This window comes from Gadus morhua, chromosome 22 (assembly GCF_902167405.1).
Source record: "Gadus morhua chromosome 22, gadMor3.0, whole genome shotgun sequence".
NCBI classification, from domain to species: domain Eukaryota; kingdom Metazoa; phylum Chordata; class Actinopteri; order Gadiformes; family Gadidae; genus Gadus; species Gadus morhua.
Window position 1 is genome coordinate 9,503,432 of NC_044069.1, and position 13,586 is coordinate 9,517,017.

The 13,586-nt window shown below is 45.4% G+C and overlaps 2 protein-coding genes across 4 annotated transcripts; both read right to left on the reverse strand.

Annotated features, from left to right (window-relative positions):
• Nucleotides 1-1,359: 1,359 nt before the first annotated feature.
• On the reverse strand, nt 1,360-5,099 carry LOC115536305 (zona pellucida sperm-binding protein 4). Of its 2 annotated transcripts, none has more exons than XM_030348124.1 (13): nt 4,814-5,099; nt 3,889-4,389; nt 3,683-3,789; nt 3,367-3,535; nt 3,215-3,271; nt 3,002-3,130; nt 2,702-2,874; nt 2,523-2,620; nt 2,233-2,381; nt 1,922-2,138; nt 1,706-1,838; nt 1,514-1,579; nt 1,360-1,423 (listed from the first exon to the last, which is right to left on the reverse strand). In XM_030348124.1, exons 1-13 carry the CDS (start codon nt 4,980-4,982, stop codon nt 1,415-1,417), a joined length of 1,977 nt encoding a protein of 658 aa, XP_030203984.1. In that variant the 5' UTR covers nt 4,983-5,099; the 3' UTR covers nt 1,360-1,414. The 2 variants fall into 2 exon arrangements, with proteins under 2 accessions (XP_030203984.1, XP_030203985.1); XM_030348125.1 differs by having other exon boundaries at nt 3,889-4,407; nt 4,814-4,928.
• Nucleotides 5,100-5,908: 809 nt separating this feature from the next.
• dus3l (dihydrouridine synthase 3-like (S. cerevisiae)) lies at nt 5,909-13,542 on the reverse strand. 2 transcript variants are annotated; one of them, XM_030348121.1, is made up of 16 exons: nt 13,403-13,542; nt 12,626-12,743; nt 12,097-12,388; nt 11,358-11,727; nt 10,883-10,962; nt 9,941-10,030; nt 9,686-9,727; nt 9,418-9,570; nt 9,075-9,191; nt 8,913-8,978; nt 8,437-8,547; nt 8,057-8,153; nt 7,680-7,755; nt 7,385-7,573; nt 6,775-6,903; nt 5,909-6,198 (listed from the first exon to the last, which is right to left on the reverse strand). In XM_030348121.1, the coding sequence occupies exons 2-16, from the start codon at nt 12,739-12,741 to the stop codon at nt 6,123-6,125; spliced, it is 2,004 nt and encodes a 667-aa protein (XP_030203981.1). In that variant the 5' UTR covers nt 12,742-12,743; nt 13,403-13,542; the 3' UTR covers nt 5,909-6,122. The 2 variants fall into 2 exon arrangements, with proteins under 2 accessions (XP_030203981.1, XP_030203982.1); XM_030348122.1 differs by having other exon boundaries at nt 13,145-13,438.
• Nucleotides 13,543-13,586: the final 44 nt, after the last annotated feature.

The following is a 13,586-nucleotide window of genomic DNA, read 5'->3' on the forward strand; positions in this document are numbered from 1 at the left end:
TTGCGTACTCGTAGACCCTATTTTGTGTTTACAATGGTATAAAAAATATATTTATTTTTTACGACTACAAATGTACTTTTACATTTGTGACTTTAGAGTACACATGCAAAATAAATATATACGACTTCAAATTTACTGTGACTTTAGTGTACGCATTCAAATTCTGCAGTTACAGGTGCTAAAGACTTTTGCTACAATAATACCTTCATAATAGGCAGGCTAGGGGAACTCATCGTTAGAAAACCTCCTAAAGTGAAATTTTGGGACCATGGGACCTTTAAATGTTAAACTAAACTTAACTTCATAAAAAAATGACCGACCTCCCGTGCTCCTAAAATACCCTTTTTCCACATTTCAATACGATATTAGAAGCATTTTTTAAAACATTGCAACATCCATTGGGGTGGAAGTGCATAGGTGCAACAGATGTAAATCGCTGTAGCCTACTAAATTAGGAGATTTTTTGAAATGTTAGATACTAGCTCACATGCAAAATTAAGCCGTTTAACATTTAAAAACAGTTGGGTTCAAACATGTCAAACCATGACCAACCCATCAAGACCTATTACTCTCCACCAGCTCTGCCAAAATGGACAACGCGACAACACTTAAAACTGGATTCTGAAGGACTAACAAGCAGAGATAGAAATGAAGCTCTTTGCTGTAAATTAATTTGGATCGTTTCAAATGTTTAAGACACATTTGCTTAGGACACCCCCTTGGATTTAGAGCAAGATGTATACGTAGCATGTAATTGTATGTGAAAGTGAACATATGATGCATTTTTTGCTCCATTTTCTCGGAAAAATTAAGCAAAGCTAGTTCTGGAACAAGTGAAGAGTGTTTGAGTAGCAAAAGTCTTGAGTTTAAATTTGTTTAGCACAAACACATCTGTGCAAGGCGGGAGCGAAGCCTATGCAGGCTTGTACAGAGTTCCACACCTATTGCAATAACATGATGCGCTTGACATGCAGGCTATACAAAGTTGGAACCACTAAAAATAAACATTGAAAGCGATGTCATTAGGATCATAAGCGAATAGAAACAAAATCTGTCAAATAATCTCTTAAAGGAGTTCTCAGGTAGACAGTAGATGTTTCAAGTCAAGAGATCGGCTTTTAATTTTGTCAGATGCTTTTGCACAACTAAAGTCTGGCTGAGTCGGGACCCCTCGGCTCACCCACTGCAATACCGAAGGTATTTCAGCCCACACCTTGTGGGTCCATTCTGTCCGGTTCTTTCCTTTGAAATACTTCAGATAAGCGACACCAACAGCAGGTCTTCATTGTATACTTATAGGAGATGTTCGAAACATTACATTAAGTGAGTGATTTGGTGACAATAAATGGATTACAGCAATTAAGAAATCGTCAGAAACTTTATTTTATTCCCCATTGGGTACAGCACAAATCTATTATGGGCTCTGTAGGAGGAAACACAAATAAGGGTTGATTAGCATATACCCGGTGACATGGGTAAAATCTAAATTATAAAGTGAAAGTTGTCCACCCACCGCAAAGCAACCTCTGTCACACGATTCTCTTTTTAGACAGACTTCTGTCGAGCACATGAAGAAGATCTGCAGGGAGAAAGAATCCAGTTAAAACCAGTGGAAGCAGATTAAAAACTATTGGAAGTCCGTCCCCCTACAAACGCAAGGTAGAGAACCACTGGGCCACAGTTCCGTGTTCCCCACGATAGTCACCTCTTCGTCGAGGTACGTGTTGGTTTGCACATTCATGAACTGGAACGCTTTGACCAAGAAGCGCTTCTGCTTACTGCTGCCGTGGCCACTCGTAGACAAGATGGAGATACCAGGGTCATTTGGGTTTGCACAGCTACAACGCAGGACAAAGTGAGGTTGTCAATTAGCACACGAGCCATCTAAATACCAACGTCTTGAGCGTAAGCTGGTACTTACCCCTCGTAAACCAGCACTAGCACTTTATTGGCGTTCCTAGGGAAGGCCAAGCAGTAGTTGACCACGAGCACAGCCATCCTCGGTTTCTCTATCGGTTTAAATCCCCGTCCCAACACCGCAAAGTCCTCCTGGAGGTTGACCTCCAGGAAGACCGGCGAACCGAGAATGACACTCAACGGCAAGGAGTCCTTGCTGTAGTAAGAGTCAAAGCTTGCATCTGGTCGGTGGAGTAAAAATTAAGGTTGGGTTACGCACATGGGCCATAGCCAAGGGACAACTATGCAGTGTTCCAATTCTTCCCACCGACACACCTCGAGCGAGTCTCAGCTGCACACTGTAGCGTCCCTGGGAGCTGAGGATGATGGGAAATTGCAGCATTGGGACCCTCACCGTGTAGCCCACACTGGCCAACGACGGGCCGCAGGAGTCCGTATGGGGGTAGCGACACTCGATCATGAATCTACCATAAAACAGGGTGTGGTGAATACCCCAGAGCTGCCCATATACACAGAGACTGGCATTTTGGAGAGGACAAACATTGAAGGCATAAACATTGTCAAATCGGATGAGAAAGTCATCAGGTTGGTTGATTTCATCTCACCTGATAGCATCCTCCCTCGCTATCACACCATACTTGAGACTGAGAGCCTCAACTACTGTGTGCACCTCAACCATGTAAATGCTGGTGTGCCCAATCATCTGTAAGTGGATACGGAAGGGTTAGAAGGCGAGAACATCAGGGTGGACCTGAGGAGGGCAGAAGGATGACCCAATACTTGCATAAGAACGAACGCCACAATCAGTCAGACGGATCTTGTAGATTGCAAAGTGGGAGTTGGCGATAATGGGAACGCAACTGGGATAGTTGGGAATAATGAGTCTTGTTGGGTCAATAGGGACCGATGCAGAGTCTTTGCGGATGGCAAACACAAAGTGATTATCCACAGTGCATTCTAAAGAAAAATGATAGGATAGGTTAGTACAACGTTCCAGCCTCGATTAGCGACCACTGCAAGACAGTAATTGATGAGGATCAAATTACTATTCAAGCAAGCCAGACTTTGAGATAACTAGACCCACCATCTAGTGGGTAATGGCAATTAGACATGACATTTTGTTCGTCGAAACAGCAACCCTTTTGATCACAATATTCTTTGCTTATTCCGTTATATCCACACTGCAGCTGCTCTTCAACAGCAACGTCACAGTCTGAAAGAAAAAAAAGGGCAACTAACATGACGCGCTTCAATTTTAGGTTGAATCTCAAACAACTAAAGCCATGCTTAAACCTACTTTGTGCCTTGCGGGAACAGGGGGGCGCGGCGTTCCCGCCCCTAGGGTCCAGCTGATCTGTGGAGTGCACATTGGTGCCAGATACACAGGACCCCCATCACAACACAGAAGACCTTTGGCTGCATCTCAAAACAAACTAGGCTTAGACCTACTTTGTGCCATGGCCGTGGGGGAATCTGCAAAGTTTGAGGTTGACGGTGCTTCGTCGGCCCGAGGGTTCAGCATATCTGTGACATTAGTGCCGTCGGTGCAAGACAAGGTGGCGTCCATCAAGCGCCCATGCTCAGTGATGTAGGACACCTTCAGGATGTACTGCCCCTTCTGAAGCACATTGAAGCCCCCGCCCAGGTTTTAACATGCAAAGCATCAACAAGTTATAAGATTCAGTAGAGGAACAAAGAAAAACAATGTTTAAAAAAGATACATTTAAAAAACAATTTGGAGAAAACGTCCTCCATGCAAAATTACCCGAGCGTCGACGTGACAGCCAGTGTATGGCACCCTTACGGTGTTCCCATAAGGGCTCACAGAGTAGCCACACGACTTGGGAGCCTTTACCAGTATGGTCGCTGCACCTGTAGAGCAGTGATGTGAGAAACTGATTGTACGCAGTCACCGTCGTCGAACATTGCAGCCACCACTCCTACATTTTAGAGATTCGTAGGACTACTCACCCACTACTTTCAGCTCAGTAATGGGGCTAGAGTGCATGGAAAATGTAAAGGCATCGTCGCTGCACGTCAGGTTTAGTTCCCGAGAGGACACAGAATCGACTGGGCCCCAGGACCGGGGCAAGGCGTAAAAGTACTGCTCTTCCTCATCCTCATCCTGCTCTTCGTCATCGTCCTGCTCCTCATCCTGCTCCTCATCCTGCTCCTCCTCGCCCTGCCCTTCATCCTCATCCTCGCCCTGCTCTTCATCCTCATCCCACAGGAATCTCGCCCAGTCAGCAGCATCGTTGTTGACTGTAGGGTCTGGGTCTACATCCTGCCCCTCATCCTCGTCCTGCTCTTCATCCTCGTCCTGCTCTTCATCGTCGTCCTGCTCTTCATCGTCGTCCTGTCCCTCATCCTGCTCCTCGTCCTGCTCCTCCTCCCACAGGAATCTCTCCCAGGAGTCGGAATCGGCAGCACGTTTGTTGACTGTAGTGTCTGTGTCGGCAGCTTCGACCACACCTGCCAAGTTGAAATCGCCTAAACGGTTTAACAGTAGGGCTTGGATCAGCACACATCATGGAGATTATTGTTGGAGCACTAACAAAAACCCTGAATAAGCCTTTATATAGCGTATCCTAGGACCCACGTTTTGCCAAGTCTAGCATGAGAAACATCGGCAGTTGCAAACACAACTAGGTAATCCCATAATAAATTGCAGCATTAATTACTAAATGAACATTTATATTAGCTAGTTTAAAACAGACCATTAAAATAGGCTACTTTTGGCTACATTGGGTCACCTCACAATGAAGCGTTTTGAAGCACTTGGTCCCAATACATTGACCAAGTGAAGTTCGAACGCTGAGATCCGCATAGCAAAAGAGCAATAAAAAATAGTCAGGAGTGGCAAAGCGCCGCATGATGCTGATATAGGTAAACTTACCCAACATCCTGTCAAGTACGGCGTCGTTCAACGCAGGCCACTCGTCATCGACTCCCTGGGAGACGTTTTGCAGAACTTCGGCGACTGACACCGTCATCGCCGCCGCCGCCACCGCCACCACCACCACCACCACCACTAGGAAGATCCGGAGCGCCGTCTGCCGAGCCATGTCTACTGCTCTAATGGAGGAACTTACCTAAATGGCTGTAGGGCACACGGGGTATATGTAGGTCTTAACGTGCTGGCCTAATTGACCCACCACCAATAGGGGTGGCCGACCAATAAGTGTTGTTGCTCAGGTGGGCCAAATTAAAACCTGCTTGGGAGATGACGCGGAGCAACTCACGCGAGATGCGGAAAAGTAACGCATTTGAATTATCTACATTTTATTATTTCTTGTTTTGAATTTCTTAAGTTGTAAGTATTATTTGTTCTTGTTTTTCATTGCATGGCACGTTGTCAGCTTTGTTTTAAAATATTTTTTAAACAAGTTATCACCATGGACATATCCTCTTGCATAGGTTCATGGGTTTAGATGTAAGCCATTTATTAATATTCCTGAGAATAAAAAAAAAACGGATTAATGAGTAAGCCTTTCAAAGTCAGTCAGCTTTATAGCATTGATTTGATATCATTAGCAAAGAAAGTATAGGACTACCTTATAAAATATATAGAAATACTTAGTTATTTGAGGATGTTATAAATCACCTAAACATAATTAACAAATGTGCTTCAATAGTTATCGGATGAACTGCACTAAGATGTACTAAGCATACGTACATCTTTGAAGAGCTCAATTTTTCAATGATTGAACGTTTCAGATATATTGACTTATTGAAAACGTCTCACAAAGGACAATCGTTGATTTTTGTGAGACCAAAGGCAATTCTGATACAGAGCCTTCCCAAGCTGTCCCTAGACAGCGGCGAACTAAGATGCACGTGTATATAACAAATCTATGTATATATCTCACCATAAAGGATCAGTGCAACAGTAGGAAATATTTTTTCCTATAGATGGCTCGTGTGCTAATTGACAACCTCACTTTGTCCTGCGTTGGTTTCCTATATAATGAACAGAGGACAAAAGAAGAAATACACAGCATACTTTTTTATTGATATGTTCTATGCACAGCCACATACATATTATTTAGAGAAAACAAACCAGATATTAAACATCTTTTATCATTCCAAATTTGCATACACACACACACACACACAGTCTTCATACATTATGTTTTTATCTCCATGGTCAAACAAAATAGAGCAAAAGAAGCAGGGAGAGAGAGATAACAGAGACAGAGAGACCATCACTTTTCATAGGCGTTCGCTTTATGTTTTGGCAGGAAGTTGAAATTCTTCGGCACGGGTCCAAGAAGCATTTCACTGTAAGAAGACGAGAGAGGAGATCAGAACCCATTAGGGGGAAGGAACCGTTCAACCCCAGGGTCGAGAACCAAACCCTGTCACCAGCCAATGGCGGACAGAATACATCATTTTGGGATGTGCATCATTTTCAGGGTAACATTTTACAACAAGAGTTTGGTCCGGAGATTTTAAAGTAAAGTTAGGACCCTGAAACCCAATCCACACTACGATTGCTGAATTAGCGTGAGTGTAACCGGACTGAGGGACACACAGTGGAGGCAGTAGCAGGGCTGCTAGATCATGGAAAAAAAAAATCTAAATCATGATTATTTTGGTCAATATTGAAATCACGATTATTGAAACGATTAATTTTGAGTTTGAAAAGATGACGCATTGATTCACCAAGTCTCTCCAAAAAAACATTTTGCAACTGAGAACTTTGAAATTTCGGCTTAAACAAATGCACAAAATGTTCAAATAGAAAATAATGTACAAATACGTATCCAGCCATTCTGCAATTTCTCTAACAAAATTGGATTAATGGCACAGCCCTAAGCGGAAGTGGAGCCGGTTGCGGGTAGGAGCCCTCCTCACCTGATCTTGACCCAGTCCCCCACATGCTGACTGGCCATCAGGGACTCCAGGTAGTTCCGGCCCATGTAGTACGGAGGACGGTCGTTGATCCTCTGAGGAACACGCTCCAGGAGCCCCACCGGGACGTACCTGGAGGGAGGGAGGGGATACAGAGAGAGAGAGAGAGAGTCATACAGAGAGAGAGACATAGAGAGAGAGACATAGAGAGAGAGACAGAGAGACAGAGAGACAGAGAGAGAGAGAGAGAGAGAGAGAGAGAGAGAGAGAGAGAGAGAGAGAGAGAGAGAGACAGACAGAGACAGAGAGAGAGAGAGAGAGAGAGACATACAGAGAGAGAGAGAGACTTGGAGAGGGAGAGACATACAGAGAGAAGGAGTCATAGAGAGAGAGAGGGAGAGAGACATGGAGGGAGAGAGGGAGACATACATTTCCAATATACTGTTCAAACAAAATGGCCAACAAACTCTACAAAACACAGCATGTTCTAAGCATAATTTTAAGCACAATAATGTCCCTTGAATGTTTAAAACATGTGGATGTCTGAAACATTCGTATGTGTAACCCCCTCCCCCCCCCCACCACACACACACACACACACACACACACACACCTGCACAGGAAGGAGAGCCACTCCAGCATGAAGGTGCGTGTCTTCTCCAGGCCGCGGGTGTCAGAGCCCCAGTGCTCAAGGCCATAGTTGGAGAAGTTCCGGAGGTTGTCCAACCGCTCAGACGAGGAGATGTCCCAGTGCCGCCTCTCCTTGATCTCCGTGAAGATCCAGGGCTTTATCAGCGCCCCCCTGTGGCCAGAGGTGGGAGTGCACGCACAAGACCAAGCAGAATGAAAGACCTTTCACTTTAAATTATAACGATTTGAAAAAATGACACACCCACACACACACCCACCTTGCGATCATGAGGCCAGACACCCCCGTTTCCCTTGCCTTCATGGCGTCGTCATACGACAGAATATCTCCATTCCCTGGGTTCCAATGGATAAATAAGTCAACAACAACAACAACAACTAGTGAGTAAAACACAGTGCACCTGCCTATACTTCAACACAAGGGGGGGTAGTATTTCACAACCTTTGCTTTCCCTAGGGTGGCTAGGGGGTTGTACTGGCTGCGACCCCCTCCCCCCCCCCCCCCCCCCCATGTCAGCAGCCTAACCGTTGCATCCATGAGGCAGATGCCCTAACCCTCTGCCCTTGAAGGGCTGCAGAGGCTCAGGTGGTGGAGCGGGTGGTCTGGCATTCACGAGGTCGCTGGTGAGCCACATACCGAAGAGAGGGAGAGGTGAGGCCAGGGAGGAGCAGGTGTTTATGTAGTCCCAGTCCGCTAGCTTCGTGTAGCGCTGCTCCCTGGAGCGGCCGTGAAGCTGTGGGTGAAGACAGAGGTGAGGGTGAGGCCATGACCACGTCAGGACCCAAGCACAGAGCGCCCAGCGGACAGATGTTTCGGGCGGTGTTTCGCATTGGAAATCAAGTTTGTTTCCGACATTGAAAAAAAGGCAAAAACAAACACCAGAGACACTTTTCCATGTCTGGAAAAGTGTCTCTGGCCTTGAAACCCGATGGCCCCGCCCTCGTTCCAGGATTCTGCCAGGCTAGCTCGGATAGCTCGGTCGGCACGGCAACACAGCAACCACCCGGGGGACGCACCGTGATCATGGACACGCCCCACTTCTTCATCTCGGGGATGAGCTTGTGCGCCACGTTGTACTTCTCGTGGACGCCGGTGCGGATCTTCACCGTCAGCGGCACGTCGAGCACCTTGGGGGGGGGCCGGGAGGAAAGACATTAGACCCGCCTCCCTGTGGTGCTCTCCACCTGATTGGACCATTTCCCCAGGTATGCTCATTTCAGGTAACTGATTTTTGTAAGTTCGAGAGACACAGTTCCCGTCATGGAAGACACTGCTTTCAGTGCATGGAATTAAAAGAAAGGTTTACATGTACAAAACAAGATCACTTATCGTGTCTTCGGTAAAAATGCTTGATAGATACTTTATACAAAACATAAGTTAATAAATAATCTAAAATTGAAATGGTTGTTATCACAACAAACATGTGATAGTCAAATCAATAAAACGTATCTTATGAGTAACATTGCACTTGATGTTTCATGGTTGGACTTACGTAGTTCATTCCTCTGATTATCTGTTCAAACTTTCTGGTGCGAGTCATCAGTCCACATCCTCCACCCTGGAGAGAAGGAGACGGCAGCAGACGAGTTTACACACACACACACACACACACACACACACACACACACACACACGACCTGTGAGTAGGTGGTACCTTCTTGTAGACGAGGTCGATGGGACAGCCGGAGTTAATGTCCACAAAGTCCACGTCGATGTGGTTGTTGATGAGCTCAGCGCACCTGGTCATGGTGTCTGGGAAGCAGCCCTCTATCTGGGGGACGACACGGAGCAGACCCACAAATTGACGCACTCGTTCGGCCCACGTTCCCACTAAAACTACATCTCAACCTAGAATGAACTATTTGCAAACCCATAATCCTTCAAGTATACCGTATCTAATTTCTGAGCAAATTTATACTGCCTCTCATTTCTCAGCAAATTTTAACCCCGTTATATTGGAACTATGATGACGATGATGATGATGATGGGGATTTGACCTGCACGCCGAAGAGGTCCTCAGACTCGTGTCTCTTGAGCAGCGCCCACTCTGACTGCTGGCCCTGCAGCAGGTTGGTGCACATGGCCATCTCGCCGCAGGTGATGTCGGCGCCGAAGCGCTTGCACACGCGGCGGAACGGGAGGTTTCCACACTGGGGGAAGGAGAGGAGGGGGGCACAAGCTGGGTTAACCAGCGTAGCTGCAATGCCTCACTCTGATATGGTCTCTGATACGTTTATGTCCACAGCTGCGACGGCATGAACTTACTGTAGTGAGCGGAGCGAGGTAGAGCTTATCTTGAAAATCCACCTTAAAAGCAGATGGAGAAATAGACCAATTAAGAGACGGGAACTCGGGTAAATCAGTCATCTTAACACCTATCTGCTTAAAACAATTCAACCTATTTAACAACATGCCAGTGACTGCATCTTGAAATAAATACTCATAGTTTGTGTTACTTGGTCATCTTTAAAATAACAACTCCTTGCCCTTTTATTTTGAAATCAGCCTTATGACAGATACCTGCTTCTTTTCACATGGACGCAACTTGATGACATCAGCGTCTGTCAGCGGGCCAATCGTCTTCACCGTCGTCTTGTTCTCTGTGCCAGCCTGAAATTCATCCAAAGGGAAAACCTAGTAAGGCTTCTATTTAGAGATGTCCGATATTATCGGCCCACCGATATTATCGGCCCGATATTAGCATAAAAATGTAATATCGGTCAATATCGGTATCGGATTTTTTTTGCCTTAAAACCGATTTTTTTTTCTTTTTTTTATAGCTCAAATAAATGTTTTCAAAATTGTGCAGTACAGTGCACATTGTAATTGACTCATATTGGTGCATTTATTCAATTAAGGTTATTGAGTTTTAGTTAAAGAAACATACTGCTATGTTGCACATAGTTGTTCAGGTACAATGTTTTATCATTTGTGAAGTCAAGTTTGCCCTATTTGTTGTGGGCATTGTCAAGATTATCTCAGGGAGAGTGTAATCCAAACTGTTGTCTGAGACCATTAAAAAAATAAAAATAAACATGGCACTTTTCCCTTAAATTAAGTTGAAGTATTTTTCTTATTTTGCACAGACAATGTTAACATTTGGAAAGCCTTGTTGCATTGAAGAATGCATCCAGTGGGGCATCACAATAACATTAAGCATGTTGTGTTAATTCCACAACTGGAGATATGTAATGTTACCTAAATTAGGTTTGAGGAAAAATAAATAACCCAAATATCGACATCGGTATCGGCTGATATCGGAATCGAAAATTTAGAGTTGGACAATATCGCATATCGGATATCGGCAAAAAAGCCAATATCGGACATCCCTACTTCTATTGAATGCTAAAGATAGCTCTCACTGAAGGTGTTATCCTTGAACTATGGCAGTGCAGTACATGCAGTATAAGAGCTTGGCCATGTGCTGTCAGGTCAGGTGATGCGACCAGTGAACTGCCTTACTTCAACATCCGGTGCTGTAGCTTCATTTGCTCCTTCTGCTGCTGGAGTCTGGTCAGAGCTTGGAGCTTCAGGCTGGTTGCCTGGGAATAAAAAAAATAAAAAATAAAAACGCATTAAAACAACCATATCATCATTACTTTATCTAGCTTTTTTTTGTCCTTTGGCACAGGTTTCAATACCAAAACGTCTCAAGTCGAGTTACTTCATTATAAGCTATGTCAACTTCGGATCCAGACATATTCAAAATGGAAATAAGAGTTGAACTACTACTGTCATTATTTACTAGCTATTTATGCCTCGCATTGGATTCAGATACATGGATGAAGATGTAGGGGTACGGGGGGGCATCTCGCTCAAGGACGTTTTCAGCCTAGACTGCAAACATCAGGGCATCAAACCCAGGACCCTTTGGCGGTTTCCCAATCCAACACTCTACACCCCTTGAACCTGAACACACCCTACCCCTGTGCCTCACCGTTCCTCTCCTCCTGCTGCTGCTGCTGCTTTGGGCCGGGCTCCTGGGCCTTGGCGATGGTCTGGAGGTACTCGGCCGAGCGGTCGAAGGCCACGTGGTGCTTCCTCAGGCGGATCTGCAGGTCCTTGTCCAGGCTGTTCCTGACGGGCGTGCGCCCCTCCTGGGCCTTGACCCGCGCCTCGTCCCGCATGCTCTGGAAGTCGGCCGTGGTGTGCGCCAGGGCGAAGCGGCACGTCACGCCGTAGAAGCAGGCGCCGAACGTATCGTACAGGTAGCAGGAAGGGCCGACGTCCGCCGGCTTGGACGCCATGTACTCCGCCACGTCGTGGAGGAACTTGCACTTGTCGCCGTAGTGACACTTCCTGTTTTCCTGTACAAGAGTGAGGAAGAGGACGCGGTGTTTTTCCTTTAAATGTGCAGTGTGACAGTGTGTGTGGGACGTGCGGGTTATGCCATGTGTATCTGGAACTGACACTGCAAGTGACTTGTGTACGAAGCGTCTGCAAAATAACTAAATGCTTAAAAAAAAAACATTCTGTTCAGACTTTTAGAGACAAGTGAATTGTCGTAAAGTTAGCGAGAGGTAAAATGACGTGATTTAACTCGTTTTTTTTTGTTTCGATGACCCTCACTTTGCTCCCTTTCGATAAAAGCGTCAAAGTGACCAAATCTATGCATTGGGGATGGAACCCAGATCCTTAGTCGGTGTATAGGACACATTGCCCTCAGGCTCTCCCACCTGCGCCACGGACTGACAGAGACGCTGGTCCTCGTACGCGGTCGGCTTCACGTGCGGTCGGGACTTGTTCTGCCCTCGCTGCCTCTTTCCCTGCTGCTTCCAGGTCAGTTTGTTCTCCTCCTGCTGCTCCACCTTCGGCTTCTTGGCTGCCGGTTCCTCCTCTGATGCCTCCGTAGTGCCTTTGAGCTCATCGCTGTCGTGGGGGAGATTCTCCTTCTTCTCCTCTTTTTCTTTTGGGAGCTGCCCGTTGGAGTCAAGAAACTCGTGGAATTTGTCTTTAGTGGTTAGAAAACTGTTAATTTGGAAAAATAAGTCGGGTTGGGGGATAATAACATCGGTAAATATACATTGAAAAGAACAACCAATGCATTCATTAAAGATTAGAGTAGCCTACCTACAAAAAAAAGTGCTGCATGACCATGTTTCTAGGGTTAGGGTAATAAACGTTTGTCGGAATGTCTTATGTTTGCTACTGTTAACTTATCCACTTTACACACAATATTTTCATGGTAACCGATTGGTAACTTACTCTGTTTTAATGCCAGCTGTGCCTTTTCTAACTCCATCTCGCCTTCCATCAACAGCAAGCTCTGGTACTTTCTCCGTCACCTGTGTTTCTCCACCATGACTGGCTGCTTCCTCCATTCCTTTCGACACCCAAAAAGCAACGAATTAGCTCGATTAGAATGAGAACAAACGGTACCTTATGAACAAAGTATCGACTTTATTGTGTGTTCTATGTCCGATGAGTATTAAAAGACAAGTGCACTTATATGTGTGTGCACAACATGTGTGTCCAGTTGGGTTCAACGTTAGTTCCCGTGAATGACACCAGCGGTATGAATGTATGATGTACAACGTTTACAAGCCAATTCCTTTTCTCAGTGATAGTTGATCACTGCATGAGTATTTCAGATAAGCGAGCGACATGACATTAACAACTGTTGAAATTAATATGAATCAAAAAACACATAGCAACACGTGATCAAAACACCACGGATGTGCTTTTTCTGCTATGCTGATGGCTGGAGAATGAGTGCATGTTTACCGACGAGGCGCTTTATTTGATGTCAATCAGTTTCTTCGGTCCTGGTCAAGAAAGCTTTTGAAATAATACGTTATGTATAATGTACATCTAATGCTTATTTAGCCTACAATTTATCTTGTCAGCTAGCAATAATTAGTGACCAGTCAGTAGGTTTATATCAGTAGCTGATAAGAGTGCTAACCTACGAGCACACTTCCTCGTCGAACATGTATAATAAAACATAAAGTAGTGAATAGTAGTAGCGTTGCAGTCGGATACCTTCACAGGAGCACCGAGTGTGTAGTGCGAGCGTGATGAACTTCTGTGTAACGGTTTTGGACGGTCCGCTGGATGCTCGGCGACAAATGTAGGTTCCGCGCTCTAGCAAAGCAGCACAAATTATTTTTGAGCATTAAGATAATACTTAGCATCACCAAACCTGCAGCATACAATTATGAAGAAC

Coding starts and splice junctions, on each gene's coding strand:
- LOC115536305 (XM_030348124.1), bottom strand. CDS start 4,982: ATGGCTCGGCAGACGGCGCTCCGGATCTTCCTAGTGGTGGTGGTGGTG. Junction 3,790..3,888: donor TACTGAGCTGAAAGTAGTGG/GTGAGTAGTCCT, acceptor ACTGCTCTACAG/GTGCAGCGACCATACTGGTA. Junction 2,875..3,001: donor TTGCCATTACCCACTAGATG/GTGGGTCTAGTT, acceptor ATTTTTCTTTAG/AATGCACTGTGGATAATCAC.
- dus3l (XM_030348121.1), bottom strand. CDS start 12,741: ATGGAGGAAGCAGCCAGTCATGGTGGAGAAACACAGGTGACGGAGAAA. Junction 12,389..12,625: donor ACAGCTGGCATTAAAACAGA/GTAAGTTACCAA, acceptor CCAAATTAACAG/TTTTCTAACCACTAAAGACA. Junction 6,199..6,774: donor GGGGACTGGGTCAAGATCAG/GTGAGGAGGGCT, acceptor GTCTTCTTACAG/TGAAATGCTTCTTGGACCCG.